The 21,842-nt window shown below is 50.8% G+C and overlaps 2 protein-coding genes across 2 annotated transcripts in view; one reads left to right on the top strand and one right to left on the bottom strand.

Moving 5' to 3' along the window:
• UBE2O (ubiquitin conjugating enzyme E2 O) overlaps positions 1–9,511 on the bottom strand; it is a 59,129-nt gene extending 49,618 nt beyond the window's left edge. The window contains exon 1 of the mRNA XM_082604707.1: positions 9,019–9,511. Within this exon, the coding sequence (XP_082460833.1) occupies positions 9,019–9,435 (417 nt within the window). The 5' untranslated portion in view covers positions 9,436–9,511. The remainder of the gene's footprint in view (positions 1–9,018) is intronic.
• Positions 9,512–19,960: 10,449 nt separating this feature from the next.
• Positions 19,961–21,284, top strand: AANAT (aralkylamine N-acetyltransferase; the record flags this gene model as incomplete). The annotated part of the gene is given in 4 exon segments (XM_082603838.1): positions 19,961–20,115; positions 20,424–20,592; positions 20,986–21,222; positions 21,228–21,284. Coding segments are annotated over 4 exon segments (618 nt in total).
• Positions 21,285–21,842: the final 558 nt, after the last annotated feature.

Raw genomic sequence — 21,842 nt, 5'->3', positions numbered from 1 at the left:
GGTGGATTAAAAACTGAACCCACTGACATCAACAGGGTTTTTAAGGACCTACATATCAGTCCAATTCAAAGGGTAGTTAGTCCCAACAAGCAGAATCTGCACCACAGGGAGCATATTAGACGTGCAGGTCCTCAGGCCCACCCACCCCAGTCTGACTGTTTCAGAAGAATCTGCATTAACAAGAGCCAGGTGATTCCATGCAATCAGCCTTTACAAGTGCCGATCAGGTATCATTTACCCACGCTTTCCCCACTCGCCCACCACTGATAAACAGGGATGGTTAGATCCATTTTTAATTGAAGGAGTTACTCACTCCTACACGTGAGTCACTCAGAATATAAGCTTTCACAGAAAGCTCTCTTTCTCAAGAAGCGTCCAACCCAGGGAGAGAACCGAGTGTGTCGTCTAAGTGCCACGGGGCTTGAGACGCAGGGAACAGCGCAACTGATTTGGGGAAACAGATTAGCTGGAGTCACCTGAAGAGGCTGGAGGCTATGTGAAACATAGGTGAGGAGGCTTGAAGACAAGCTAAGGCATGACAAGCGGCTGGGGGATCACGGGGGTGGGGGGCGGGGTGTCAGCCTGGGGTCCTGGGTCTAGAGGCAGGGAGACCAGGAGAGGAGTCTGGTCACGAGGCAACCAGAGAGCGAACCAGTGCAGGAGAAGGGACATGCAGAGGATCCAAGAGGCATTTCGAGCAAAGATTTAATGACAAGTTAGAATGGGGGCCTGACACCAAAGGTACAGACAACAAAAGAAAAAACAGACAAATTTGGGCCTCATGAAAATTTTAAAACTGTATGCATCAAGACATTACCAACAGAGTAAAAAGGCAACCCAGAGAATGGGAGAAAATATTTGCAAATCACATATCTGATAAAGGATTAATATCCCGAATACAGAGAGAACTCCTAAAACTCAACAACAACAAAAAACAAACAACCCAATTCAAATGTGGGCAAATGACTTGGAATAAATGTTTCTTCAAAGAAGATATACAAGTGACCAATAAGCACATGAAAAGATGCCCAACATCACTAATCATTTGGGAAATGCAAATCAAAACTACAATGAGATATCACCTCACACCCAGCAGGATGGCTATTATCAAAAAATAAATAAAAATAACAAACTAGGATATGGAGAAATTAGGACCCTTGTGCCCTGTTGGTGGGAATGTAAAATGGTATTACTGCTATGGAAAAACAGTTTGGCAGTTGCTCAAAAAAGTAAAAATGGAATTACTATATGATCCAGCAATTCCACTTCTGGGTATATCCCAAAAGAACTGAAAACAGGATCTCAAAGAAATATTTGTACACCCATTTTCATAGCAGCATTATTCATAATAGGGAAAAAAAAGTTAGGATGGGAGCCCAGAAAGGTAAATTTAAAACGATCCCAAATGTTCTGATTTTTAGAAGATGTACACTTGAGTATTTAGAGGTGACTGTCACCATGTCTGCTACTAACTTACCAATGGCTCAGCAGGAAACATATTTGCATACTCACACACACAGATAAAGCAAACTTGGCAGAAGGTTAACTGCTGACTCATGATGGTTGGTAATTAGTAATCACTGGACTAGTCATCCAACTCTTCTGTATGTCTGAAATTTTTTCATAATAAAAAGTTGGGAAAAGGAATTTTTAAAATTCCATAGATTTGGGGTGGGGAGGGCAGTTACACGTGATAAGTCTGAGGCTCTAGATGACAGGACAGGGCTAGCAAGTAAGCAGTTGGGAACGCGCTATGGACGTGGAAGTCGTGTGTAAATGCAGGTACCAGCTGCACTGTCGGAGCAGATGACAGCACTGAAGAAAAGATAGGAGGAGAGGAGAATCTCTGAGAGAGGTAAGAGGAAAAAGGTAAAAGAGAGAAAAATTCACTACAGCCAGTATAGTGGAACCCAATGGAAGAAAGGTTCCACTAGGAGGGTGATGGACCATATTAACAAGGCTGGCAGGTCAAAAGGACAGGAACTGAGAAAAAATCAGTGAGTGCAGTGACCAGGAATTCACTAGTCCTTTGTGACCTTCAGAAGAGCTGTTCACACCCAGTGGTGTGAAGCCAGAAGGAGAAAGGCTTGGGGTGTGCCAGTCACAAGGAAATGGAGGCACACACCCTTTCTCACCACGGGGTGCTGGGGTGCCCCCCAAAGCACACTGGGGTGGGCGAGATGCTCTTTCTTCCTCATCTTGAAGGTGATATCATCAGCCTTCAGGGGCCTCGAACTCTTTTAAGTAATTAAACAGAGCAGACAAATATGAGGATGCTTTCAACACGGAGTATGTCACGTCCTGATGCTGCCAGAAGCCACACAAGAGACACAGATATGTGTGTGTCTGTATTCCTTCCCACCTGTACTTACGGGGGGCCAGCAAGGACAGTCCTGTAGATATGCCTGTCAAGACAGCTTCACTAGCCCTCATCACAGCAGCATCTCCCACAAAAAGGATCAAAATTAAAACAAGGAGGAAGAACCTCATCAGAGCTGCGGAGTGTGAAAGACCAGCTCTCGCTTGCAGGATGCAAATGAAGAACACTCTTAAGACTGCAGGAAATCTCTCCAGGAGCTGGGGGGTTTCATTTTATTGTTGAATAGGATTGACTGCTTTTTCTTTTCTTTTTTTTTTTTTTAAAGCAGTACTCAGTTAATTTTTTTTAACTGCTCAGACTGTCATAGTTAGACATAGCTAGAATGAATTTTTACCAGATATAGTTATGCTATCAATTTAAACCAGAAGTGACCTGGTAAGTGTCTTATTCCTTTGACCTCGCTGCAGAAAATAAAATGTTTCCGTCTCTCAAAATATGCAAACCAAAAACCCCTCAACCAGTCAACTGGATTTAACCCAAAAAGGACATGCATTCCAGCACTTACCGCCTAGCTGAATACTTCTGAACAGTGTATCATTTGCCTCAATGTTTAAATCATAAAAACTTTTTCACAATCCTGCTTCAGAAGAACACAGTATACCTGTGGACAAAACTGACCAAAAGATCCATTCAACACAGTCAGCCTGCACTGAAGGACACGAAATCCTCAACCGCAGAGTGCAGCTGAAGAGCAAAACAAGGGCAAATAAGCTTGGAGTAGATAAATGCAGAGGGTTCCCCATTAACATGATTCAGTTCCATTCTGAACTACAAAAAATTCCAGTAAGCGTTTTGGTCTTCCCTGTCTGTAACCACACGTCAGGTGGTTCCTAATAAAGCCCCCCGAGGCTGGCGGAAATGTCAGCAAGAGAAGAAATTCTGAACGTGTGTCCTTGCTCAGTAAGAGCTGCCACCGTGGATGCAGCAGCATGAAAACCTCGACTTTCTCAGGGCTTAGCATTGAGCCGCCAGGCCAGTGAAGCCTCAGGGAGGAGCTACAGTTAAAAACACCAAACTGCTAGTTAATACAAGTGACAGCACCTTGTAAACTGAAAAAGCACTTTGTAAACGGTCCTGAGGGCCATTTCCCCCTTTTGAGCACCCTCCCACCCTGATCCAGAAGCAGCCTAAGCTCTGGGGAGCAAACTCCGAAAGTTCTTTCAATCAGAATAGAAGCACAGATTATGTCTTCCAAGGGTTAAGGCTCTTTAAAAGAGAACCCACTCATCACCGAAATCGCCCTAAATTCAACTCTGAGGGGACCGCAGGGTCAGCTAACACTGATCATGGGTCCAGCATTGTTGTGATGGCAATTCACGTCACACACTATACCTACACCCCTCTTGCAAAGTACTGGCCCCATAGATGTTCCACTGGAGTCCATGAGGCCCCCGGGGAAAAGAGTAAAAAAGAGAAAAAGTTCCTTTCAATGGAACAGGAAAATGACAAAGAAAAAAGTAGGAATACCAGTGATGTGGGGATGGGGAAAGCACTAAAAGACCTTCAACGTCCTAAAGCAAAAGCAGGTGGGGAGCAGGGTCCGCCGGGAAACTGACAGGAGAAGGGACTGGAACTGAGCGGAACTCAGCCTCTCTCTGAGGAGTCCTTCCGAACCTGGACCTGACTCGTGACTCAGCATTCCCAGCCAGAGGGTGCCAACAGCAGCAGGAGAGGGGGCACGAGGTCAAGCTGGATTTCCTAACACCAACCTTTTCTAAGACAACACAGAAAGACCAGTTACTCAGACTTGCTCTGCTGCAGGAGATGCAGGCGGGGAATCAGACTTACAAAGGTTCCTTACACTCAACATCTAGGGGTGTTCACAAGTTCTCCGGAAATAAAATGTGTCTTCTGATCATTACTTTGATAACGACCGAGGGGCCAGGGAATGACAACTCTAGAAGAGAAGCGCCCTGCAGCGCCAACGTGGTGTTTCCCCCACACTCCTGTTCCCAGCCACGATCGCCTCCCTCGCGGCCACTGGTCCACCTCCCACCCATCCCAATGCCCTGCCCTTTCTCCTCACCTGCGCTTCCCTCCTGCTCCACTATGACTTCTAAGTGTGCAAAGACTGGATGATTAATGCCAATCACAGGGTTTGTGACCCATGTTTGATGAGGGAGCTCGATACAGTAACGATCTGTGACTCCTCAGGTGACAGCAAACTGTAGTCACTTCCATTTGTATTTGGGTTCCTCCACTTATTAGCAGTGTGGCATTGGACAAGTTACTCAACTCCTTGTTCCTCAGTTTCCTCCTCTGAAATACAGGGATAGTGATAGTACCTAATTCACAAGGGGTACTGTAAGCATTAAGTGAGCAACACACATAAAGCACTTATGGAGTGCCCAGCACACAGTACCCCAATAACGAGAAGGACAAACATTATGTAATCTTTAAGTACAAAAGCAATACTCTGTCATCCCTATAATTCGTAATCTCATTACCTGACTTTTGGGAATTTCAAAAGATGCCTCCTGGATTCTGGAAGATATATATAACATACATACATGCATACATACATACATACATACATACATATTCATTCCCTCCCCCTCCTGGAGGTTGGTGAACTTTGGCAGACGTTACTTTAAACGTGCACTACTGAATTTCTTATAAAGTAATAGAGGAGTGAAGATCATGAGTGTTTATAGAAGAGGCTTAGTAAAGAAATCAAATCTATAATCCACCAGGTCACAAGCAACAACATCATCAAATAGGAATTCCTACACCCCTGAAACAAACCCCTGTGGTGCACCTTTTGCTTCTCTTTCGAGTGGCATCACCCTATGACACATGGATGTGATCTCCTGAAGGGACAGGGCTGGCTCTGTCTGATGGACATCAGGATGGTGTCTGCTAATAGCCAAGTGGCTGCTACGGGCACCACCTGGCTACACTTCTGGTTATTCCACCTGTGCAGGCTCATTTCAGGGGCTAGAAAGACAGACCTCGTATTTTATTGCAGAGAGACAAAATGAGGCAGTGACAAGGCCAAGGTCATTCAGAGTACGTGACAGACAGGAAGAGCACCCAAGGGTTTTGACTTCCAATCACAGGACACAAACACACGCCCTTCATCTGGTGAAAGTGCCCTTGAGTCAGGTGGCGAGCCAGACAGAGGCACCACGAAGGCACTGAGGCCTAGGAGTTAGAAACCAGAAGCCAAGGGGCGAAGACTAAAATCACAGAACAGTGAGATGCCACAAGCGCTGTGATCCTACCTGAATAAAATGCAATTAGATGCACTTAGTCGTGCATCTTGGTTAACCTTACATCACTAAGAACAACTGTCTTTAATGGGCCCAGCACCTGGACAAGCAAAGGAAGCAAACTTCTCATGCTGTGACGCTACACTTAAATAGCTTTCCCCATGGAAATGATGGCCTGAGTAGGAGCCAAAAATAGACTGAAAAGCCAATTCCTGACATCAGGGATGCTACACACACACACACACACACACACAAAACATCTCACAAAAGCAGGATGATCATGAACAGACAGCTTTAATTTAGACATGAAATTTCAAACCAGGTAAGACCCTGAAAGTTGTGGCAACTGAGAGCAAAAGACAATGCACAAGAGATGGGCAAGCAAAGGAAAGCTAAAGCAGTGTAAACAGGAAGGCCCTAAACCTGGACAGACAGACAGCAGTTAGCTCTCTTCCTTATAGGGGCCACTCTGTCCAACCATGTCATGTGGAGACCAGAAAGACCCACCATGTCTAGCCAATGCTCAAGAAGGGGAGGAGGCTATCGGCATTTGGCTTTATTCCAAAAATTTACTCAAAGGATGACCACTGATGAGGATGGGGCAAATCTCCGCATAGGAGATCCATGGCCAAATGGGAAAAGTTTCAAGTAGATAAATCAGCTACCATACTGAAGGGGTCAGGAGCTCAAGGAAAGGAAGGAGCACAAACTGCGTGCTTCTTTTAAGTCCTAAAGAAGCTTAACTTTGGCTGCTTGAAGCCTCAGGAGCTGGACCATAAATTCCAGTTTCTAGGAAGAACTACTTATTTTATTTCTGTTGATAACGTTCATGGTAGTGGCCAGGAGGGGGTAGGACTTGTTGGCCAGCCTCTTCATCTCTCTCTCTGAATTTCCTGAATTTGTTCATTAAAAACTTAAAAGAAATTAAGAGACTAAGGTTACTCATTGTCCACCATACTAACATGAAAACTACAAAAACACTCCACAGCCTACTAAACAATCCACACAAACAGGACACAATTTAAAAAATGCCAATAGTTGGCAGCTTTAAAAAGAAATGTTTCCCAAGACTGTCACTATTTTATTCTATCAATAATCGTGTTCTCAAATCTCATAACCAGATTAGTAGTGGACTAGGAATCAGAACCTAAATGCTCAGTCTCGGTCTAATGGTCTTTCCTTTACAGCACACCGTCACCTCAATGGATTTATAAAGAGTGGGAGGTGAGAAGGAAAATCTTCCTAAACCACAATGCTTCAAGGTCCCAGGACCCACCCCATCACCCTAGTGGGCAGTCAGGAGCAAAGCAAGAGAGACATTCAGCTGACCAGGGTCATCTGTGCCTACGGCTCAGGGTAGCGGAGAGGTACCTATCAGGTATAAACTCGCCTCTCCCTCCCCAATAAGCCTACTCTCAAATCCTAAAAGCAGCAGTGGGTCCTGCCATCCATGAATAGACACTACATGTCACCACTTCCTAGAATTCTTATATCCCTTAGCCTCTGCCAAGCTCAGAAGCTGCAGAAACTACAATGGCAAAGAAAACATCACCACTGGAGCCACGATGGATTTCAACAAATTCAAAGCAAGTCAAGAGGGCAGCTTCAAAATCTATCCGAGCTGGTGCCTTAAAGCTATTTTCTACTAAATTCCAAAATAGGTATTTTAAGCCAAACTTCGTATAATTACACATGGTGGGGGGAGACAGACTGAACATAACTGTAAACAAAGTTAACCACCAGTGTCAAGATGAACAGGAACAACAACTGATAAACATGGCAGCTCCCGGCAGTGAGCTAGGCCTGCCTCCCTGAGTCCCAGGGCAGGAGGCCATGACAGAGTAAAACGAGTTCCGTTCCAAAGTCACAAACCTTTCGAGAAGATGGTTAGGGAAAAACATTTTTTAAGAACCCATGGGAAAACGCTAGCAACCATTTGCTAGTGTGACAATGCACAAACACAGTGTAAAGAGCAAAAATCTTCTCTTCCCAACACGGCAATACTGGTGGTAATTTTTAAGAAGCATTCTGCTGCAAAAAGTAATCCTTTCCACATACTTTTGCATGAACTTATCATTTTCTCTCTGAGTCAGAGAAGCTACCGCCTGATTTGTATTTCTCTGAGGGGAAGCCAGGGGTCCTGTGCGCAGATTTCTATGTCTGTGGATGCCCATGCACTCACTGGCCAGGAAAAAGATCTTGCTGGTATCAGCAGTCACTGCTACCACTAGGAAATGGATCATAGGCTCTTCCTGGGAGTGGGGCCTTTTTCCCCGCCTGAGCTGTCATCTCAGACCCCTTGTGCAGGTCACCTTTGTCTCCCAGGGTGTGAGAAACCCAGATTAACTTCTAAAGTGCCCTCCCCTGAAATCAATCACACCACTCAACATCCCAGGCAGCTAAACCAGCCCAGGCCTGATTCCTGCTTCCCAACATGGCAATACTGGTGGTAATTTTTAAGAAGCATTCGAAATGTTTTCTTGAAGGAGAGAAGGAGGAGGAGATAAAGAAGGGGTGAAAAATACAGGGGGCGTGTGTGTCTGTCTGAATCACTGATAAGAATTCACACTCAAGAAAACAAGTCATGAAAACCACCAAACCAACCTTGGTTCAGGTTTATGATGATGAATGCTGTTTGCAGTTTTGTAAAACTGCAATATTCACCAACATCATAATGGAGTCTGACGTTTCCTTAATGGCCTCAGGTAAAAAAATAGTATTTTTTTTTCAAGAAGTCCAACTGTACTTAAGAGTCATCAATCCCAGTCAGCAGCTGTCACATCCCTCCCTGCTCCCCCAGTACTATTAATATCACAGCTCTGATTGTTAATGATTTACTCAAAGTTCCCTGCAGCAATTAAAACGAGGCAACAAGGTAAAACACAAAGGAGTTGGTTTTCTTCACCCATAATAACGCATTCTGTAATCTAGTGAACTTCTTGGGGTTTTATGTCGGCCGCGATTTTCACCTCTATCTTTATTTTGGAATGCCACAACCCCTCCCTGCACGGACCAGACCGGCACGGCCTTCCTTTCTGGATGCACAATGCAGCATGCAGCTCCTTGGGGGTCAGCAAAACGCCGCACCGGTGTAAAGCCGAGCGTGCCCGAGAGCCCCAGGAGCTCCCCCCACTAGAGTGGGTCCACATACACAATCTTGAGGCCGACACCGCAGCCTAGTACGGCTTGGAAGTCCTCCGTGTGCGGAAGCCCAGGGCCCGGTGGCCCAGGGGCTGGTGCAATGACTTTGCACCGGAGCGTCCCCTCCGCTGAGGCTTGTCTTCCCACCTCGGCCCACTGCAGTTGCACCATTCCGGGCAGCGACCCGCAGGTCTCCCCTCCTACCCTAGGGCTCTAGCAGCCAACTCGGTCCTCCATCGGCCCCCGGCCCCGGCCCCCGCCCGCCGGCCCGCCGCCCAGCCGCACCTTGGTCTCCTTCACGTGCTGCTTGACGCCCTCCGGGTACCACTGGACGCGCACGTAGCCGCGGCGCAGCGGGCTGGCCCGGCCCTCCTCGTGGCCCGCGCCCCCCGCCTCGGAGCAGCCCGAGCTCCCGCGGCCCTCCTCCTCGCCCTCCGAGTCCGAGTCCTCGCCGTGGATGAGGCGCACCAGCCCGAAGTGCACCGAGCCGCGGTAACGGCCCGACACCAGGTCGTGAGAGAACAGCAGCCGCTGCGAGCCGGCTTCGGGACCGGAGTCCGAGGACGGCCCGGAGGCCGAGTCCGGGGCGGGCGCCGGCGCCGGGGCGGGGGCTGCGTCCGGGGCCAAGGTCTCGTCCGGGGCCGTGTCCGGGACCTGGGCGGGAGCCGGGACTGCGGGCGCGGGTGCTGCGCGATCCGCCATAACTGCTCTGTACGAGTCTCGGGCGGCGGCTGCGGCGGCGGCGGCGGCGGCGGCGGCGGCAGCAGAAGCGGCAGCAGCGGCGGCGGCGGTGGCGGCGAAAGAGGCGCGGGCAGGCGGGGCCAGCCGGCGCCGGGGGCGGAACCACGGCGCGCTGACGTGACCTTACGTGCCGTCGTCGTCAGAAAACCAAGATGCGGTTGCTAGGGGCTACCGCCTTGTCGCTAGGGGACGCTGGAGATTCTGCCTGGGGCGGGGGGCGAGGTGGGAAAAGATGAACTCCACGAGGGCGGGCGGGGCCGGAGGGGATAAAAGTAGAGGGAGCGGGCAGGGGTGGGGACCCAGAAGGAGGAAGTAGAGTGGTCAGCGAGGAAAAGGGGAGTGGCCGAGGTGGGACGGAGGATGGTCCGAAGAGTGTCAACAACACTTAATGAGCTCCCCTGGCGTCTCCAGTCTAGTCATAGGCACTGAGAGGGATACAGAAAGAACAAGATACAGTTTCTGTCCTCTAGGTGTTTACAATCTAGTTGGGGAGGCAAAACACGTACTGTACACATTAAACAGCTTAAAAGCAGCTCCAAGGCAGCTTGTAAGCAAGGCCACATAGAGAGTGTATCTAGAGTGTATTGCGTTAGGGAATTCCGTGTACAGCCTGGAAGGTTATGACCCCTCAGGGATTGGTCAAGGGGTTGGTGAAGGAGTCCCAGAGAAAGATCAGAAAGGTAAGCAAGTTGGGCTTCCCTGGTGGCACAGTGGTTTAGAATCCGCCTGCCAATGCAGGGGACATGGGTTCGAGCCCTGGTCCAGGAAGATCCCACATGCCGCAGAGCAACTAAGCCCGTGCACCACAACTGTTGAGACTGCGCTCTAGAGCCCGAGAGCCACAACTACTGAGCCCGCGCACCGAATCTACTGAAGCTTGAGTGCCTAGAGGCCGTGCTCCACAATAAGAGAAGCCACCGCAATGAGAAGCCCGTGCACCACAACGAAGAGTAGCCCCCGCTCGCCGCAACTAGAGAAAGCCCGCGCGCAACAACGAAGACCCAACGCAGCCAAAAATATAAATAAATAAATAAATAAATAAGAAAGGTAAGCAAGTGTTAGTGGCCCCTGTGGTTTGGCTTTAAATACATCTAAATGAGTTCAAAGCTCCTTGAGGCTTATGCATGGCAAGAGGTAGGATAGTGAGGTAGTTAAGAGTAGAAGCCATAGGGGATTCCCCGGTGGCGCAGTGTGAGAATCCGCCTGCCAATGCAGGGTACATGGGTCCAATCCCAGGCCCGGGAAGATCCCACATGCTGTGGAGGTACTGAGCCCGCGCACCTAGAACCCGTGCTCCGCAACAAGAGAAACTACCGCAATGAGAAGCCTGCGCGCCACAAGGAAGACTAGCCCCTGCTCACCGCAACTAGAGAAAACCCGCATAACGAACAATAAGAGTTTGATTCCAATTTTCGACACTGCCACTTACTAGTCTTATAAAGTTGGCAAGCTGATAAACTTGTTTTCACCTTAATTTTCTCATCTGTAAAATTGGGGAGGTGATAGCAGTACCTGTCTCATCTGGCATTTGAGAGGATTAAGTGAAATAGACCAGTGTCTGACATATAGTTCCCTCAATAAAGGAACTTTTTTATAATACTACATTATTATAATATTTCAAGCCCCCTGCCTAGACTAAAATTCTAGATTGGCAGAGCTCTTAGACCTATGATCTGTTCCAAATTGCCATTTTAAAATATAGGGGCTTCCCTGGTGGCGCAGTGGTTGAGAGTCTGCCTGCCGATGCAGGGGACCGGGTTCGTGCCCCGGTCTGGGGAAGATCCCACATGTCGCGGAGTGGCTGGGCCCGTGAGCCATGGCCGCTGAGCCTGCGCGTCCGGAGCCTGTGCTCCGCAACGGGAGAGGCCACAACAGTGAGAGGCCCACGTACCTCAAAAAAAAAAAAAAAAAAAAAAAAAATATATATATATATATATATATATAAAGTAATTATACTAATGTGTCTCCTAAGTAAGTTCCAAAAGATTTAGATGTATTCTCAGTGGACAGATTCATAATGGGTTGTTGAAAGGAAATTAGGAATAATCAAGATATAGCCCTCACCTTTCTCAGTTAAAATCTTTTTTTCTTTTTCCACAATTTTCTGCAAGACCATCAATGGCAGATTAGTAAGATGATTCAATATTACAGTATTTAGGTTCTTCAAAAAAGTCATTGGGTAGTTTATAGGCTGCCGAGGATACAGACTACACTCATGGAAAAATTATAAGAACACTCATGAAAGAAAAAACATTTTAAAAAAATAGAAAAAAAAAGAACATGCATGAAGCACAGATGGCAACCTGAGTACATGAGATGCCCTGAGCCAAGTACTTATTGAGTATTGATGTAATATTGGGCTTGGGGTGGGGGGCCGTCAATGGACCTGTATCTTAGAAAACTCACATACTAAGATATAGAAAAAGAGCTTAAGGGCCTCCCTGGTGGCGCAGTGGTTGAGAGTCCGCCTGCCGATGCAGGGGATACGGGTTCGTGCCCCGGTCTGGGAGGATCCCATATGCCGCGGAGCGGCTGGGCCCGTGAGCCATGGCCGCTGGGCCTGCGCATCCGGAGCCTGTGCTCCGCAACGGGAGAGGCCACAACAGTGAGAGGCCCGCATACCGCAAAAAGAAAAAAAAAAAAAAAAAAAAAAAAAAGAAAAAGAGCTTAAGAGGAATTAGTATATGATTCAGGGCCACTGCTGGGTTCCCAAATCATCGGCTTCGCATCACAGACCACAGTGCAGAATGGCCATCTGGAATCATTGCTGTAAGGACACAGTTCCCCACTCCCTTCCCCATAAAGACCTGGGAGGCTTAGTAGCAGTGACATAGTAACTTCTATTCCATCTACCATGTCCCTTTAGCTCTGTCTCCTTGGCCCCAATCACCTAACATTTATTGATCATCCACCTAACATTTATTGATCACCTATTATTGACCAGGCACTTTGCCAGGCACATTCACATACATTATCTTGTTTGTTATCACAATCTGGAATATAGCTATAATTAACCCTCTTGTACCAGTGAGGAAACAGAACCCAAGGAATTCAGCGCCTAAGGTCACAAGGTAGTAACTGGCAGAGCCAGGTTGGAACCCAAGTTTCCTGACTCAAGTGCAGGGTCTTTTTTTTTTTTTTTGGCCATGCCGCGTGGCTTGTGGGATGTTAGTTCCCCAACCAGGGATTGAACCCAACCCCGGGCCCTCGGCAGTGAGAGCACGGAGTCCTAACCACTGGACCGCCAGGGAAGTCCCTGCAGGGGCTTTTCTAGTCCTGTGTCCATCAAGGGATGGGGGGTGAGCAAGTCGTTAGGAGGGGCAGGGCAATGCAGACCCAAAATCTTTGTTTGATGTCAAAAATCCAAGTGAGCTTTGCGTTCTACTCCAGCTTATGCCAGTGTTTGTTTTAATATAAAAAGAATGTCCTTTTTTCCCTAATCGTTGAGTAAAATTAGCACTCCAGGAAGATGTGCTGTGTTTATTCTGCGGCTTCTTATAATAACAGCTAATAATAGCAACCATTTATTGAGCTGTAACTTAATGCCAGGTACTATGATAAGTGCTTTACATAGATTACCCACCTTTACATAGATTATCCGCCTGTGAGGGAGGAAGTATGAGCCCCTACTTTGTGAAGCACTGTGCCAGACTGTGCTGTGCCCCACTGCCGCACCACTACCAAGAACGTTCTAGGTTGTAGGCAAGAGACCTTGATTTCAAATGCTGACCCCTCCCTTGCTAAACCTGTTTTGAGCACGTGGATCCTCTTGTATTTATATGTGTAACCCTGGTGCCTAGTAAGTGCCTGGCACAGCATTGGCACGCAATAATGTACCATCTTGGTGGGTACTGTCTGAGGTTTCTGTACTTCCATTTGACCAGTTTCCCATCCTCTCCTCTGTATACCTGAGGAGTTGAAGCTGGGGTGGGGGAGAGTGGCGCTCTCTAGCCCTCTCCTGCCCATGCTATCTCAAAGCCCTTTCTTCTCGTTTTTTCATATTTTATTTATTTATTTATTTATTTGGCTGCGCCGGGTCTGTGTTGTGACATGCAGGATCTTTGTTGCCACGTGCGCGATCTTTGTTGCGGCATGCAGGATCTTTTAGTTGTGGCATGCGAACTCTTAGTTGCAGCATGTGGGATCTAGTTCCCCAACCAAGGATCAAACCCGGGCCCCCTGCATTGGGAGGGCAGAGTCTTAGCCACTGGACCACCAGGGAAGTCCCTCAAAGCCCTTTCTATCACCCCCAGTTTGAGCTTCATCTGAGCCCTTTTACAGAGAGAGGCTCAGTACATTCCTCCCCACCTCGTGGTGACCTTCAGTGTCCTCACTCAGACCTGAGATGCCCTGGACAAGGTTTGAGGCTTGACTCCTTCTCAAACCCCAAACCCCCAGACAGTGTCTCTTCACATCCAGGGTGGCGAGTGGGGTGAGCCTGGATGGAAGCGACTGCCTGATTTTTATTTTCATAATTGATGAATGAAAAAAAACCTTTATTCCCCAATGGAGAAACCCCCTTCTCTCATGGCCCCAACACCTAGCCCTTCTTGGCGAATAGAGATGCTTCTTGGGAGAATTTTGCTTATTTACAAATGTGCCTGCCAGAAACTGAGCTAGCCTGGCCACTCCCCTTGCTAAGGAGCTGGCCAGGTGCAGGAGGCAGCAGAGCTGTCAGCAAAATGAGCTGATCTCGGGGAAGCAGGCCGTGTCTTGTCCCTATCGTAACCGGCCACTGGCTGCCTCTCCAGACCCATGCATGAAGTGTGCATGGGCCCCACACCGCCCCCTGGGGGAGCCTTACCCTGCCCGGCCTCTCCAAACCTCCGTGTAGGAGCAAATTCAGACGGGCGCAGAGAGGTCCTTCTACCCTGCAGTGAGTGTTTGGAGGCTCTAGGCTGGCTTCAGCACTGGGAGCTTTAGTTCAGAAAGTGGGGCAGGAGGGGAGCTGCCCTGGAGAGTCCTCCCACACCTCAGTGGCTGGCTGGAGAAATGCCTCTGAGATCCAGCTGTGTGTTGCTCTAGAATCACGGGCTCTGGGAGTTAAAAGGGCTCTTCTTGTCCCTGGAGCCTCACCTCTCCTTGCAATGATGCCCTGGGAGAACCAAGTGTGGGGTCTGCCCAAGGTCACCCTGCAGTACAGTCAGAATCAGGACCCAGGCCAGCTGGCCTTTGGCCATTCTCACTCCTGACTCTGAGGATGGGTTGCAATCCACTGGGTGAAACACTTTGTGCTGAGGGCAACAGCGGGAAGGCTGAGCCCTAGTGAGAGCCCAGGCTTGGCAGGCTCATCCTGCTTCCCTCCTTCTTGAGGATACAGGGGCCAAAGACAGCAAACCCACCAGACCAGCCTGCAGAACAACAGGGCTGCAGTGGCTTAATCATGCCATGCTCTTCACCACCCCAGCACCAACACATGGGTGTTTCCTGGATGACCAGCCACGGGTGCCAAGTGGCATCTTCCCAAACCCCTTCCTTTTCCCAGAGTCCTCATCCAGGTTGATGGCAGGGTCACTTACCTGGCTACCAAGTTGGCCACCTGAGGGTCAGCCCTCGATATTGAGCTCTGTAAGTCATCAAAGCCCAGGTCATGGTCCCTCTACCCGCTTTTCACAACCCCAAATCCAGAGCTGCTCCGAGGAGGGCAGCTCCACGGGGGCTGGTGCAGGAGTGGTGATGGGATGGTACAGTGGCTAAGGCTGAGGTTCTGCCGTTAGATGAACGTGGGTTTGAAGCTTGTGCTGCCGCTGACTCACTATGTGACCTTGGGCAACTTATTTTACTTCTCTGAGCCTTGGTTTCCTTTCTGTAAAATGGGAATAATAACAGTACCTACTAGATAGGGCTACTGAGAATTTAACTGACATGATGAATGGGAGGTGCTTTGCACCTGCCTGCACAATGTAGGAGCTTGATCAACGTTACCTGCTGCTATTAGTTCATCTCCATCTCTTGCCTACGCCATTGCTGTAGTCACCTCACCACCTTGTTCCCGGGAGATTGAAAATATAAACATGATCATCCGACTTCTTAGCTTAGCGTCTTTCCGTGGCTTTCCATGGTCCACCAGAGAATGGCACAAGGGCCCCTTCATGAATTGGTTCCTTCCACCTACCTCCCACCCCGCCTTCCACCTCTGCACCCAGTGCACACAGTCCACGCTCTGGCCTCAGTTGCTCACGCCAGGATCCCGACTTTTTGGTGCCGCCATGCCTTTGCACTTGCTTCACCATCTGCTTGTAATTTTTTATTCCTCTACTTCAACCCATGGTTTTACCTAAAGAACTCCTTTTCATCTTACAATACTCAGCTTGGGGCTTCTTTTTATCCTGTCTATCTATCTATCTATTTATTTATTTATGGCTGAGTTGGGTCTTTGTTGCTGCGCGCGGGCCTTCTCTAGTTGCGGAGAGCAGGGGGTACTCTTCGTTGCGGTGTGCAGCCTTCTCATTGCAGTGGCTTCTCTTGATGCAGAGCATGGGCTCCAGTACTTGTGGCTTGCGGGCTCTAAAGCGCAGGCTCAGCAGTTGTGGCGCATGGGCTTTGTTGCTCCGCAGCATGTGGGATCTTCCCGGACCAGGGCTTGAACCCGTGTCCCCTGCATTGGCAGGCGTATTCTTAACCACTGCGCCACCAGGGAATCCCCAGCTTGGGGCTTCTTATCTATGAAGTCTTCCAAGAGCCCCATTTTCCCCACTTAATCCCCCACTCACCTGGTCATACCTGCCTGATTGCATTTATTTCCCTCTATTACAACCATTTGTTTGCATGCCTATCTCTCCTGTGGGACCGTATCTTCTTTGTACCTTTGTATTCCAGCATCCAGCATAGCTCTGATTCATAGTAGGTACTCAAAAGATTTTTGTTGAGAAAAAGACTCACAGACATAGAGAACAGACTTGTGGTTGTCAGAGGGGAAGGGGGTGGGGGAGGGATGGATTAGGAGTTTGGGGTTAGCAGATGCAAACTATTATATATAGAATGGATAAACAACAAGGTCCTACTGCATAGCCCAGGGAACTATATTCAATATCCTGTGATAAACCATAACGGAAAAAATATGAAAAAGACTGTATATATATGTATAACTGAATCACTTTGCTATACAGCAGAAGTTAACACAACATTGTAAATCAACTATATGTCAATTAAAAAAAATTTTTGTTAAATGATTGAACAAAACAAACCAACTTCTCTCAAAGGTCCCGATGGTGCCAACAGGTCCCTGGGACACCTCTGTCTTTGCTCAAGTCCCAAGTTCTCCATTTGCCCTAGACACACACCCCACACAGGCACATTCACCCCACGTGCACATGCGTACATATACACATGTATACACACGCGTGCACACATATACACATGTGCCTCCCCCCACCATTGCTCTCTCCTTAAGCTTCAGTTTCTAGATCTGGACTGCCCAGTGCAGTGGCCCTTAACCACCTGTGGGTCTTGAGCACTTGAGATGTGGCTGGTCTGAATTGACACTGGATTTTGAAGACTCAGTGTATAAAAGAAAAAAAAAACCTATGAAATATGTCTAATAATTTTTATATTGATTACTTGTTGAAATGACAATAACTTTATATATATTGGGTTAAATACAATATTTTATTAAAACCAAGCTAACCTGTTTCTTTTGGCTTTTTCTCGTGTGGCTACTAGAAAATTGAAAATCACATATGCGGCTCACGGGATCTTTCTGTTGGAGAGCCAGGCTCCAGATGCTCAGGAAGCCATAGGTCCCTTCTTTCTCCAGGAGGTGGCGATCTCTTCCTGCTTTTGACACCTCCGTTGCAGAAAGGTCTGGAAAGTTCCTGAGGAAACTGCCTGTGTAATATGGCAGATTTTGAACCCTAAATAAGGACGGGGCCACATTCAGCCCTGCAGTGATGTCAGCCTACCTATGCAAAGGAGGCTTCAAAATAAATCCACAGCAAATCAATGAGCTAAGAGTCATCCTCCTCAACAGAATCGCCACCTAGTTGATAGACTCCTAGTCTCTGTATCTAGCACATTGTCACACGTTCAATACAATTTCTGTTTTCCAGAAGTTTATAAGCTCCCGGGAGCTCGCCCGGTGAAACTCCTGCACACAATTCTCCATCTCAGCCTCTGTCCCCTGGGGAACCTGCTAGTGACAGATTATGGTTGGAAAGGTAAATATGATTAGGCAAAATGTGCTCCGTGCCAGGTGTACAGAGCCTATCTTAAGTGCAGGGGAGGAATGAGAAAAGGAGGCCACCCTCAAAACCACCAGAAAACGCACCTAGTTGCCCAAGTGCCTGAACTGAGGGCTGCCTTCCCTGCCTGTCCAGGCCTTTTAGTTGCTCTGCTGGGAAAACTGGGGTCTCAGAGGCATCATCAGAGTGTTTCGGGACCCCCAAAACACTGCATCTGGTCCCCACCCACCCCACCGCTCTCTCCTGGAAGGACTCTTAACAGCTATCAGGGGCCTCCTTGTTAGGGGAATCTGAGATCTTTTCTCCACTCTGGGCTGCCTGAGATGCTGCTGGCCACCCCCTCCTTGGGTTTTGGGATGTGTCCTGATCCTGGGTCTGCTCATCTCCTCATCTTTCTTCCTGTAAATGGTTCCCCCCTCCAACCCAGAGAGAACATCCCCAAGCTTGGGCCGCAGCTTCCCTGTGGGGACACGCGGCCCCTCAGAATGTTCTTCCCATACTGTGACTCAAATGTCCACTCCGTCGTGAGGACAGCCAAGTCTGTACCCATCATCCCACCGCTATGGAGCATTAGTGGGATGGGGTCTCAGCCAGATCAGAGGCCAGGCTCTGCTGGGGCAGGTGGGCAGTCAGGTCCCATGACCCTCTGGGGTTCACCATGTGCCCTGGACAACCTGCCTCCAATTGTCATAGAAAGTTCTGGAGCCCTGGAGCAGGAGCCCAGCCATAGCCCAGAATTTGCCTGGGACCACAGAGCCTGTAGGAGAGACCTGGCAGCCAGCCACAGCTGATGCCCAGATGTGTGTATCTCTGTCTGGCGGGCTAGGAGGCCCCACAGGAGACCAGGCTGGAGGGGGTGATGGTGGGACCCCTAAAGGGGAGCCATCATAGGAGAAGAAGTGCAGAGTGGGGGCAGGGTGAGCAGAGTCAGAGCTGGGGGAGCCGTGGTCGCAGGACCCTCTCAAGGGAGCTGGTGCTGGAGGGAGACTGTGGTACAAAGAGCAAAACCCTATCAACAGGGGTCTTGGGCTTCCCTGGTGGCGCAGTGGTCGAGAGTCCGCCTGCCAATGCAGGGGACACGGGTTCATGCCCCGGTCCGGGAGGATCCCACATGCTGCGGAGTGGCTGGGCCCGTGAGCCATGGCCGCAGGGCCTGAGCGTCCGGAGCCTGTGCTCTGCAACGGGAGAGGCCACAGCAGTGAGAGGCCCGCGTACCGCAAAAAACCCCAAAAAAACAAACAAACAAAAAAAACAGGGGTCTGAAGAGAAGCCCCTGAGCCAGTGTCCCCACACCGGGACATTTGATGACGTTGACTTTACATCCAGTACCCAGACTGTCCCCTCACCTCTGGTTCTGCAGTTCTAATTGGCCACCAGGCAAGTGCTCTAAATGATGGCACACTCAGGCTGCCAGAGCTGGAAGGACCCTCAGAGGTAGGCTTGCCCAGGCTTCCAGGGGACAGAGGGTGAATGCCTGTGCCAGCCAGTTGGCGCCAACGCAGGGATTAGAGTGGACCCATGAGGCTTAGCCCCGTGCTCTTCCCCCAAAACTCTGGGGCCTCAGCCAGCCACTGTAATCCTCTGCATCTGTGTGCCATCTGAGGTTTCACCCTCAGCACGCAGGGACAGGGCACAGGGTGGCCAGAGCCCTGCTGACTTTGTCCTTCCTGTAAAATGGAGGTGGGGAGGGTGGGGGATTAGAAATCTCTGCGATCAACATCACATGCTGCCCGGCCACACTTGCTACAACAGCCGTGTACCCAGGAGTCTGGATTTTTCTGGTCCTGAGCCTGTGGACGGCCCCTGGGGTGATTGGCTCTGTGGGGGGAACATTGGAGCCCCTGCCCCACAGTCCTGATAAGTGGGACCCCTGCCCCCGGGCTCCCAGAATTCAAGAACAGGAGTCCCCTGCTTGGGGCTTGGAGATGTGGGGAGAGAAGGTGGAGGAGGGAGGGCAGGGCAATGTGCAGGACGTGGGGCTTTGTAAGGGAGGGACGGCCACCTCTAAGAAGTGCACATCTGCAGACGGTCAGGGAAAGAGACAAACAGTGACCTGGGGACCCAGTGAGCAGGGACAGGGCAGGAAGTGTCTACGCCCTGCTTGCCCGCTCCACCCCGGCCCCCAGACTCCCCACTCCAGGTCCCCTACAAAAGAGGCAAGATGCACCATCACCCCGGATGGCCCCCTGGGAGATGAGGAACAGACCCCTGACCATCACTTCTCTGCAACAGGTGCAGAGGGGTCCTCCTCATCACAGAGGCCACTTCTGAAGCTGGGGCCCCCCAAGGTAGCAGCGGTGGCCAGGATGTCCACTCAGAGCATCCACTACCTGAAGCCTGTGGCTCTGCACCTGCCACCTGGGATCCCAGAGTCCCCAAGCCACCAGCGGCGCCACACACTCCCCACCAACGAGTTTCATTGCCTCACCCCAGAGGATGCTCCTGGTGTGTCTGAGGTTGAGTGAGAGGGTGGGTAGCCCGCCGACAGGGTCCAGGACGCTGCTGAACTCTGCCACTGTTGCCCTTGGGGAGAAGACCCTCGAGTCTCCTGCCCTTGGCAGTTGGGACCACAGAGTATCTGACTCTGGGTGTTTCCGTGTGTGTGCAAGAGCACATGCGTGTGCAGCAAAGTGGGGGGGAAGAGCAGCCCTGAATCCTCTGCTTTCCTGTGGGGGAGGGCTGGGGGCTGAGGGAGCCCACCCCCAGCATCCGAGCAGATGCTCAGTGGACAGTGGGTATGTGGCACGGTGACCATGGAGTCACCACCAGGGCCTGCTCCACAGCCTTTATCTCTGTCTTGGGCATCTGCCCCCTGAACCTGGACCAGGTCCGGCACTTCCTGGCCCTGTGTCCTGAGCTGTCCCTGGACTGGTTCGTGGAGGGCCGCCTCATGGCGTTCATCGTCGGCTCCCTGTGGGCTGAGGAGAGCCTCACTCAGGTGAGGAAGGGGCTGGGGGCAGAGATGACCAGACCCAGGAAGGCGTCTGGGGGAGAGGCCGCTGCCCGATGGCCCCAGCTCCTCCTGCGCTCACAGAGGCCAGCCAGGTGGGGGGAGGAGCCTGGAGGCTGGGATTTCTTCCTCCGAGCCAAGAGATGAGCACAGACGTGGGTCCTCTCCAGGGCAAGACCAGTCCTTTGCGGTCTCAAGGCCCTCAAGAAGGGACTGCCATAGGGCTGGGAATGTAGGTCCCAATTTGGGGTCTCCTTGGATAGGAGGGGGGCCCTGATTAGAGGCACTCAGGGGCACCTGCCCTTGGCCCAGGTGGGGGTGGTTTGCGGGTGCAGGTGTCCACAGAGGTGACCTGGATTCGTGTCCGTCTCTCGCCCCCAGGAGTCGCTGACGCTGCACAGGCCCGGGGGCCGCGCGGCCCACCTGCACGTGCTGACCATGCACCACCCCTTCCGGCAGCAGGGCAAGGGCTCCATCCTGCTCTGGCGCTACCTGCACCACCTGGGCGGCCATCCGGGCGTGCACCTGGCCGTGCTCATGCACGAGGACAGGCTGGTGCCCTTCTACCAGAGGTTTGGCTTCCACCCTGTGGGCCCGTGTGCCGTGGGCTCACTCGCCTTCAGGAGATGCAGTGCTTCCTGCGGGGCCACGCCTCCCCGCGCAGGAGCACTGACTGCTGAACTGGCCGCCCCCGGGGAGCCCACGGCCAGGTGCCAGGGGTGTGGGGAGGCAGGCTGGGGGCTCCTACCCTGTCCCGCTGTCCCCTTCTCTGCCCTGCTGTCACTCAGCTCAGCTCAGCCTGAAGGGAGACAGTGATTCCCAGAGGGTCCTGGGGTGGGGGATGGGGGGTGAAATAAAGAGAGGGCGGGGCGGCTGCTCCCAGCCCAGGCTGCCCTGCTGGGGCACGAGTGCTGTATCCTCCAGTCTGTCCACACAAGGCCCTCTGGACCCCCTGCATCCAAACTGTGCCCACACGTGGCTGGGTGGGTGAATTGGGGACAGTGGGAGGCAGCCTGCAGCCCTGCTTCAGCGTCTTCACCAAAGGAGCCGGGTGCCCAGCGGGCCCTTATTCCCCCAGGCCCAGGGCTGCGCCTTCCCATCCTCATCCCTGGAATGGAGGCAGGGTGCCCTTCACAGGGGCCACTTCCCAGCTCCCCCCATCACCCTGGGCACCCACGGTTACTGTGGGTCTTCTGTCCCATGGGGTGTGGGGTGAAGGGCTGGGGGGCACAGGGAAT

This window comes from Mesoplodon mirus (assembly GCF_964341445.2).
Source record: "Mesoplodon mirus genome assembly, chromosome: 18".
Taxonomy (NCBI): domain Eukaryota; kingdom Metazoa; phylum Chordata; class Mammalia; order Artiodactyla; family Ziphiidae; genus Mesoplodon; species Mesoplodon mirus.
The sequence above is the reverse complement of the archived record's forward strand: the minus strand, read 5'-3'. Positions and strand labels throughout refer to the sequence as shown.